General features: G+C 47.0%; 1 protein-coding gene across 1 annotated transcript in view; it reads left to right on the top strand.

Moving 5' to 3' along the window:
• The first annotated feature begins 301 nt into the window (after positions 1–301).
• Positions 302–10120, top strand: part of kcnh6a (potassium voltage-gated channel, subfamily H (eag-related), member 6a) — a 35288-nt gene continuing 25469 nt past the window's right edge. The window contains exons 1-5 of the mRNA XM_076997054.1: positions 302–960; positions 4121–4351; positions 6329–6478; positions 6783–6883; positions 8001–8259. Of these exons, the coding sequence (XP_076853169.1) occupies positions 885–960; positions 4121–4351; positions 6329–6478; positions 6783–6883; positions 8001–8259 (817 nt within the window). The 5' untranslated portion in view covers positions 302–884. The remainder of the gene's footprint in view (positions 961–4120; positions 4352–6328; positions 6479–6782; positions 6884–8000; positions 8260–10120) is intronic.

Raw genomic sequence — 10120 nt, 5'->3', positions numbered from 1 at the left:
CACTTATAATATCACCATACCCGACCTTTCCCGTATGGTAAACGCGACCTGTATATTTATATCGACAGGCTGCGCTAGTTCTGCGAGCACCGGAAAGTTTTGAAGCACTTAAAAGGTCGGTTCACGTTTCAGCTAATAACCAACACCACACTCAGTTTCATTATAACAGATGAAGCAGCTTGGACATCATTTGGGCCTAAATCAGCAGAGCAGCAGCCTGCTTCGCCTATGCGCGCGTGCGTGCGTGCGCGCGAGAGAGATGCTAAGGTGAAGAGCGCGCATCTGGCCTCTGTCAGGAGTGACAGCCGTGAGGAGCTGACTCCCTCCCTTACTTAGTCTAAATGTAGTCACTAGGGGATTAAATGTGGCTTGGTGACGAGATCATGACTACTTGCTTTACCAGATGCTCATGGACTGATTGTTTAAAGAAACAAAATCTAATTTAAAACCGTTTTTTTCTTTTCGTTATCTCCGAAGTCGTTTCAGAGTGATTCTTTCCGACGAGCGCTGTAGTGAACGGACGCGGATTTTTCCTTTTTTTTACGTTAACACTTTTTTTAAATGTTGACATGAATTAGCTGGAGAAGTTTTGGACTTGCTGGACCTCGTCGTCGTCCCGAACTCGTCCCAACGCGCTCGCGAGCGCGCCTATAAATCGCCTTGGCAACCGATCCACGTTGGGTCTCGGTGACATTTCGCGTTCGCGCGCGGCTCCCGTCAACACTCCACACGCCCGCGTGCTTCTCCTTTGGCGATCAACACGTTTTACTCCACGATGTGCTCAAATTGTTGCCCCCTTGCAGACTTTTTGAGCTTTAGCAGGGAAACAAAGACTACATAAAGAACAGGAACCCGGAGAATTAGTCGAGTCGCCACGCGTCAAGATGCCCGTTCGCCGTGGCCACGTCGCCCTCCAGAACACCTATCTGGACACCATCATCCGCAAATTTGACGGACAAAGTAAGTGGGGAAACTTTTTAGGTCAGCTTGCATTAATGTCTCTACGACTTCAGATGTAAAATGTTGCGACATCAGTAGCCTTGTTACTAGGGCGACTTCCCATTACCGCAGGCGCAAGTGTGTCGTTTATCGCTGCTGTGACTTTGATGTCCGACTCCAGTGTTTAATCATTCGATTCGTGCATGTTGCGAAAGCGCTCAAAATTTTCCGTTTTCATGCTCGTTAATTTATACGAACGCATTTAACACTTTTATATGTCGTCCTTTATTTAGAAGATTGTTCTTAATGCGTTCATTCACAGTGAATGGAAAAAGGAAGACCATATGTGCTTAATTCCGTCGGGAAACAGTCAAGCGCACCCCAGAATTAACCGAATTTCTCTGCCCTACTGTATCTCCTGCATTTTGTAAATGAACTAGTAACTACGGTGATTAAACAATGAAAACTGGATGTCTAAAGATAAGTGAGGAAGCACGATTTCGCACGCGCGCGTCTGTTGTGCACTTGCTCCCCTTCTCACATGTTGCACAAGTGCAGGCTGTTTTCCGCACAGCTACAGCAGTCACACGCCACTGGTAGGCCTACATCTTCACACACACACTCGCACTTACGGACGTCACATCCTTCCAGTTCCCCTTCCAGTTCGCCTTTCTGTCTCTCTACAGTGTGATGGCGTCTGCTGAGAGAACCACGAGGGTAATGTTATAAATAGCACTTTCGGACACTGCTTGTGTTCAGGATCATCATTATTATAACTATTCTTCCCTGGCTTCTTTGCCTGAGCATATGGAAACGCGGCGACAGGTGGAGTGTGTTCATTTAGTAGCCTTCAGGAATGTCACGTCCAGTGGGCTGTTCATTGTCAAGCTCATCTGACATTTGACTGTGTTATTGGACTCGTGCATTACAGCGTTATGTCACAGAGAGATAATCACAGTGACTTACAGCAACAAAAATTCTCTGACTTTGTGCACGTGTGTGCAGTAATTCAGCAGAACACCCATGGCGTACGCTACATTCGGGATCTAAACTATGCAATGCTATATCAATACTATACTATACAGAGATTTCCTTTGTGCAGACACTGTTTCTACCACAGTCTCGATAGTATTAAACCACTCCATCCATTTGAATCATGTGGCCCTGCTCCCATTTAAGTATTCCAACACGTCACTTTCACTGATAAGCCCGTCATTATATAAGAAGTGTCGGTTGGGATGAAAGGAAGTGTCACGAGGCCAGCTATAGACACGGTTCTGGTTGTCATATGCTACTAAATTCAGTTGAACATTAAAGTTAGTAGAACATTAATTTGTTGTACATCATTCCCAATTAAATGTTTGTACAGCTTCAAGCTGTCAAGTGTAGGTGCAGATTTACTGACATTATTAATGCTGTATCATCTCATTCTCACAGTATAAGATAGAAGTCCTGCAAAGCACAAGTCGAATGGGTTCACCATGAAAACACAGGAGTACACAACATCGAGTCTGTGTGTGTGTGTTTCAGTCCGTCCTGGACCAGCAGTAGACGACTTAGATCTTGACATTTTGGCATGCTTAGATTTGAGATGACTATGACTCTGTGACTATGATGTAGGTGTGCTTTCTTCACAGTGGTATCTGTTCAACTGTGATTGGTCACCTGTTCCATCCTCATAGTACATGCTACTTTGTGCATGTGTGTGTGTTTGTGTATTCGTGTGCGTGTATGTGTGTGTGTGTGTGTGTGTGTGTATGCGTGTGTGTATGCGTGTGCGTGTGTGTGTGTGTGTGTGTGTGTGTGTGTGTGTGTGTGTGTGTGTGTGTGTGTGCAGGTACTGTCATGTGCTTGTACGCTCCTTCCTCCCCTCTACCTGCTGAAGCTCACTGTGATTGCAGGCTGCTAGGCAACAGTCGGGTGCCTTCCGTTCCATGGCGGTGTAACAGAGTGATAATGAGTGTGATGCTGAAGTTTTCCTCGCCCCAAAACAATTATCACAAAGACAAGATGAAGAGGGATGAAGAGGAACTCAGTGAGAGGGACACTGAGTGTTCATGGGGTGCTTTTCTTGTTAGTGGTTTCTTGTGTGTGAGAAAGCGGAATTGAAGCAGCATCCGTGTGAGCCAGACGTGAGTCCGTGTGAGCCATACGTGAGTCCGTGTGAGCCAGACGTGAGTCCGTGTGAGCCAGACGTGAGTCCGTGTGTGCGTGTGACGTGGAACCTCTGGCTGCTGGGTGTCGTTGCACTGGGGAGTGTTTAGAGAGGCAGAAGAACAGAAGCTTGAGTGTGGGCAGTTTGGCCATCGCTCCAGCTGCGTGAGCTCTGGGGTGTCACGGCAGAAATAACTCCTACCGTACAGAGACGGCACGGGCACCCCGCTGCAAGATAATTACACGAAGGAAGAAAAAGGTGGGGGTGGAGAGATGGAGAGAAAGAAAGAGAAAGTGTAAGAGAGGGATAAAAAACAAAGAAAGAGAAAGACAGCAAAATGAGATGGACACAGAGATAGAAATAGAGGAAGACAGTGGGTGGTGGGAGAGACCAAAGACAAAAAGACAGACGAGATCTACTGAGAGATAAACAGTGTGAGAAAAGAGTGAGATCGAGAGATAGAGATATGTACCATGGTATGTCACAGATCTTTGCTATTGATGGTCCAGCTATTTGTCTAATGTTTCAACTCTAGTCAGCTTATGTGTGTTTAAGTGTGTTTATGTGTGTGCTTGAATACCCTGTGACTGTGAGATATATCTGTACCACCTGCCTGTACTCAACTGCTCCAGGGCGTAACAGTCCTGGATCTGGGTCAAAGGCCATAAAGACCTTAAGAACCATAAAGTTTGTGTTTATTTCTTCCATCATAAACACTACTGAAAGTCTACAAAAGCACTAAAAGTCTTCACATGATTTTTCTCCATCTGTCTTACTGTTGTGGCTCTGTTGTTCATCCGGATGGTGGCGTCTGTTCTGATGGGCACACGTGCGGTCCACTGTACTGGCCCTACTGCCGTTGTCCAGGGCACTTTTTTTTTTGCTCTTGATTTGTAGCACTTCACTTCAGTCTGCTCCACTGTCATTAGCTGTAACCAGATCTGTGTCTCCCTCCGTGAACCCCACCCTCCTCCACCCCCCCCCCCCCCCCCACCCCCCCCCCCGCCTGCATCCCGCATCTTCCAGATCGCAAGTTCCTGATCGCCAACGCTCAGATGAAGAACTGTGGCATCATCTACTGTAACGAAGGCTTCTGTCGCATGTTTGGGTTCTCGCGGGCCGAGATCATGCAGCAGCCGTGCACGTGCCAGTTCCTGGTGGGCCCGGGAACCATGACGGCCGCCCTGGCCCAGCTCACGCAGGCACTGCTGGGCTCCGAGGAGCGCAAGGTGGAGATCCTCTACTACTCCAAAGAAGGTAGACGCACGCACATGTATATGCACATGGGGCAGGTGGAGGTGTGGGTGGGCCAGGGAACCAGCGCTAGGCACATACATTTGGGTCGGAGGTCAAGAGATGGGGATGTGGGCGAGGAGAACCAGGTAAGGTGGAGAGGAGGTGAGAGAATGGTAATCCCATTGAATATTGTATGTGTAGCACTTTTTTTAACAGCGGACATTATTCCAGACAGCTTTATAATAATCCAGGCCTAAGAACATCCACCAAGGACTAACTATCACAGATCTACCTGATAATACAGATCTCTCTATCACATACATACAAACACAGGCACTTACACATAGACATATGTACACACTTACACACATGCAGTTATGCACACACACACACACACACACACACACACACACACACACACACGTGAGCACACACATGCGCACACACACACGCGGGCATACACACACACATGCACACACACACACACACACACACACGCAGTGCATCAGGCAGGCAGAGAGCTGTGTTTACTCCACGGGTCCCTTCATTCCTCCCTGACTGCTCTGATTCCACTGAACACAGAGAGAATCAATCTGCACATCATTATACTCAAGAATGTGAGTGATGTGTGTTTGTGTGCGCACGTTAGATATCGGACAGGTGTTCCTTGGTTATGAAGCAGCGCATTGATAATATTACCATGACAACAGGACTCCAGAGACTGCACTGCTCCCACCCTAACCACTTGAACTAAAGCTCCCAGCTCAGAGTACACACACACACACACACACACACACACACACACACTAAAACTACAATGCCCAGATGTCCAGATATACATCCATAACACATGTTTCTTAATCTGGTTATATGTAATTTAAGAGAAAATCAGTGTCTCCATTACTGTTAGGCACATGGAGGAGACAGACCATTGCCTGGCTGTGTGTGAGCATGTGTGTGTACTTGTGTGTGTGCACGTGTGTGTGCGAGCGTGCAGGGATGGGCTCTATATTTAGAGCGCCGGTGGCAGGCTGTAGTCTGGGGCACAGGGGGCTCGGCTGTCACACTGGGCTGGCTGCTGCTTCTGTGTGGTGGTGCTCCTCACCAGACGCGGTCGCTCCTTCATCATCCCCTCTATCTTCTTCCCTCACCACTCCTCTGAGCTCTGATGTCTTTGTGTTTTCAGCCAGTTTTCACTTTCTCTCTCTCTCTCTCTCTCTCTCCACCTGTCCTGTGTCACTCCATCTCTCCTGTCTGCTCACTTCCTCCCGAAACTCTCTCCATCTCCCGTCAGCCTTTCCCTCCTCCCCTCCCTTTCCCTCTCTACATGCTACTCTCTCTCTCTCTCTCTCTCTCTCTCTCTCTCTCTCTCTCTCTCTCTCTCTCTCTCTCTTTCCATTCCTCTCTGCTACTCTTCTCCCTCACTGTGCCATGCTCTCTTCCTCTCTTTATATTTTCTACTGCAGTTCAAACTGGTTTCTCTCAAACCTTCAGCCCTTAATCGCCTTATTTCAGGAAAATAGTGTCATATAAAAGATTTTTATGGTGACATAGCACAGACGAATCTGTCTGATGGTTTACTCTAGCAGAGTCTCTGGGTGTTCATGCTCTATTTAGCTTTGTGTGTTTTATACACGTGTGTGTATTAACGTTACACAGGTAGACAGTGAGGGGAGGATATAGTTTGTTCCGTCAGTGTTTATATTTTTGTGTGTGTACACACGTGGACAGTAAACCCCTCAGCCAGTGTGTATGCTGTGTTTGTCTGAGCGGGTTTGTGAGTCCAGCTGTTTTAAGTTTCTTCATGCGGTTGGGTACTGTGGCAGTTTGGTGTTGAGCTACTCTCTGCTACGCGTGGGTGGTGCTGTTATCAGCACGTTGGGTCTCTCCTTCCACCTCACTCTGTTTGCTGACACTCTTTCTCACCATGTCTGTCTGTTTCCTGCCTCTCCCTTTGTCTTCTCTCTCTCTCTCTCTCTCTCTCACTCCTTTTTGCAGGGATGTGTCGGCCATGTTTGGTGGATGTGGTCCCAGTGAAGAATGAGGAGGGTGTGGTTATCATGTTCATCCTCAACTTCCAGGAACTGATTGAGCCCTCCCCCAAAAAAGGCTTCCGACAGCGAGTCGCTCAGGGCTGGATACGCTCAGGTGTGTGTGCATACACGTGTGTGTGTGCGTGTGTGTGTGTTTTGACTGTTTCTGGTGGCATTGGATTTACTCAGGTGTGTGTAGCTTTGCATTTTACCTGACACAGTATTCGATAAAGGTCTATGCATTTTAGTGTAAATGTGGTGTAAGTATGAATTTGCTCATTCATCACTCTATTTCAGGCACATGCATTAAAAAAGTGTGAAGAGGGGCATGTGTGTGCGTGCAGGTGTGTATCTACATGTGCATGCATGTGTGTGTGTGTGTGTGTGTGTGATCGTACCTTCTGCACGGCTGGTTTCAGCTCAGACATGCAGGCTGGGGTTAAGGATGCCCTCGCTTCGTGTGGCACGGCACGGCCCGTCCAAAGACCAGTTTGAGGGAGTAATGGTTGACTATCTACAGGTGCGCACGCACACACACACACACACACACACACACTCATATGCCCACACAATTAAATAAATATTGTGTACATGAGAATATCTTTGTCATGGTTGTTCCTCCTTAGCTTCCCTGTTTCTATGGTTACCTGTCTTATCTCTCTCTTCCTGGTTTTGTTCCATGTGCTTCTGATTGGTCTTTCTGGTCCACATCTCGTTTATTTCTCTTCCCTTGGCTCACCTGTGTCTTGTTAGCCCTTGTTAGGACACATATTTAATCCTTTTTCTCTGAAGCTTGGCTATCAGTTTTGATTTGTTTTCCTAATGCTTTAAAGTGCTTGTCTTGTGTAGGTCTGTTCAGCCTTTGTTTGCCTGGTGTTCATGTTACCATGTTACGCTTTTGTATAGTTTCATGTTTGGTTAGTTCTCCTTGTTTGGAGTGCCCCTTAGATTCCACCTCTCCCCTGACTAATCATTACAGTGTACCCCCACTAACCACCCACACAACACAGCTTAGTTTTACCATTTTCTCTTAAATTAATGGAATGTAAATATTTGAGATGTATGTAATGTATATCTGGTGTATGAGTTGGTTGTATTAAGTTATATTAATTTGTAAGTGCTATTTTATTGTTTATTCTTATTTCCATTGTTTTTCCCTGATATTAATTAAAATGATGCCATTCTGGATTTGTATAAAGACCTTCAAAATAGCTCCTACTTCCGTACTACAGTTTGCGGTCACTCCCTCATCCACCTGTTAGCTCCTCTATCTCAGAACTGAATTTACACTCCCCCACCACAGTCTCTCGTTCCACGCTGGAGCTCTGAGCTATTTGTTAGTGTTGAAGTGTGACCCTTCCTCTGGGTTTTGTTAGTTTGGCCTGGGATATTCCTGTTTGCTGTGTCTTGGGTTGCCCTTGGACTTAACTTCCGCTTCACATTTTCTTGTTTAATCTGTCTGCAGTCACATTCAGTTTGTCTTCCCTTCATTTCACTTTCTTTCTGGTCAGTTTGTCGCACCTTGAGTTTAAAAAACTGCATTCTCTTTCCATCTCTCTCTCTGTCTCTCTCCCTCTCTCTGTCTCTCTCTCTCACTCCACTCTTTATCTGTCCCTCTGTTTCTGTCTGACCCCTAGCCTCCAGGTGAGGAGGTGGTTCTGAAGGACTTTCCTGCTCCAGCTAAGGAGAGCGGTGTGCAGTCTGAGACTCAGGCCCTCATCCAGCAGGAGCGATCCACGCCTGCCGTCTCGGGCCTCTCGTCCAGCCTGCACCCCGGAGAGCGTTTAGACACCGGAGACGCTTCACCCTCCCGCCGCCCCTCCAGAGAGAGCGTACGGAGCCTCCGGAGGGCGTCATCACTGCACGACATTGATGGTGTGAGGGAGCAGTGGAATGGTGAGAGTGTGTGTGTGTGTGTGTGCGTGCATGTGCGAGTGTTGCTCTGTGTGTCCACAGCTTCCCTAGAGAACACTTTTTAAGTAGACTTTTTGCAACTACTTGGGTCATGGGTCATGGGGCAAGGTCATGGGGCAGGATTACAGGGCAGGGTCATGGAGCAGGGTTACGGGGCAAGGTCAAGGGGCAAGGTCATGGAGCAGGGTCATGGGGCAGGGTCTCTGGGCTGGTGGAAGTCTATTATGACTGTACCAGTAATAGGTCATGTAGCTGCTGCCCAGGCCACTAGCTCCACCAAGAGGAACACATGAAGCTCCTAACGTAACATTTTGAAACAGGAGAGGTCATGCGAGAACAGTGTCATAGACAATATCAGTCTTCCCTCCACTGGGTTCCTGGGCTCAGTCAAAACAGGTTTAAAATCGTGAAACTTGTTTACAAGGGCAAAAATGGACCTGACCCCTGTAAACACTAGGGTCACCTAGTATCTCGCCCTGTTCTCTGCCACCGCCAAGTCCACGTTATGATCCCCTCAGCGGACAGGGTAAACATACCTCAGAAGTGGTATTCCTGCCCCGGTTCATACAGTGGAGTCCTTTGCTGTCTTTTAGCACAGACTGAAGACTCAACTCAGCAAGATTTGAATCATCACCCCTGCCACTTTGAACATTTACTTCTGTGGGATCACTCCAGTATTGCAACACCCACATAAAAGGAATTCTGAGATTTGTCAAGGTGGTCAAAGCACAAAAAATACCGTTCTGCCGTATCAGTACCGCAAAGGCCATTATTGCGATACTGCTTAACAAACGGTATATCGAGCGACCACTACGGGGATTATTAGAAACACGAGGCCCTGTTGGACTCCATCCTGCTCCAACTGCGTCTCCAGGAGATGCCGTGCACCTCTCCCCGCGTGGATGTGTCACGGAGGCTGACAGTGGATGAAAGCTGCTCATTTAAGCTGATTAGTGACTTCTCACCAAGTCACAGTGCTGACTGTTTAGCCCCCTCATCTCCCGGCGGGTGTCCTGTTACCGTAGAGACCCTGCCGCCCTCGGCTGGCGGAAGGCACCATAAGCAACTGAGATACGGCTAAGAGAGACGGTGTCTCCAGAAAATAACTGAATTTCATCTATGTACAGTATATCAATTAATGTAAATAGAGTTAATAAATATAATTTTTATGCTTTAAATAAAAATAATCAGAACTCAACACATTGAACATGTAATGCAATAAAGGAGCAGAAGGGTTTTGAAAAGGATGGAGTTAAGGTGGTGTGTGGGCCTACACAGGGCCTGTGCAGAGCTGCCTGGATCCACAGAGAGAATGCAACTCATCCTGGAGACCCCATGGAGCACAGCAGGCCTGTTGTGGAGCTTTGGTGCCAATCAGTGCCTTTGTATGCTGATGATTACACCCAGCCACAATGACTGATGCTGCTGTACCTCTGTGTGTGTGTGTGTGTGTGTGTGTGTGTGTGTGTGCGTGTGCGTGTGCGTGTGTGTGTGTGTGAGTAGGACCATGTGAGTTCTGTGTCTGTGTGTGTGGGTTTTTTTGAATCTGTGTTTTTGTGTCTTATGACTCATGGTTACATATTTGCATATGGTTTGAATGTATCAATGCCCTGTGAGCATTGACAGACAGTCCAATATGTGATGGATTTTATGACAATGTTAGAGTAATATCTGCCTAGCTCTCTATCTGTCTATTTGCATTTAGTATCTGTCTGAGGATTGAATATGTACTATTATCTATATTTTTATCTGTATTAATATCCATGTATATTTTGGAAATACAGAGGTTAATGTGATTTTATTTCCATTAAAAATCTGAGTGCATACAGTATGTTTTATCTGA

This window comes from Brachyhypopomus gauderio, chromosome 2 (assembly GCF_052324685.1).
Source record: "Brachyhypopomus gauderio isolate BG-103 chromosome 2, BGAUD_0.2, whole genome shotgun sequence".
In the NCBI taxonomy this organism is placed as follows: domain Eukaryota; kingdom Metazoa; phylum Chordata; class Actinopteri; order Gymnotiformes; family Hypopomidae; genus Brachyhypopomus; species Brachyhypopomus gauderio.
This window is presented reverse-complemented; position numbering and strand designations above follow the sequence as displayed.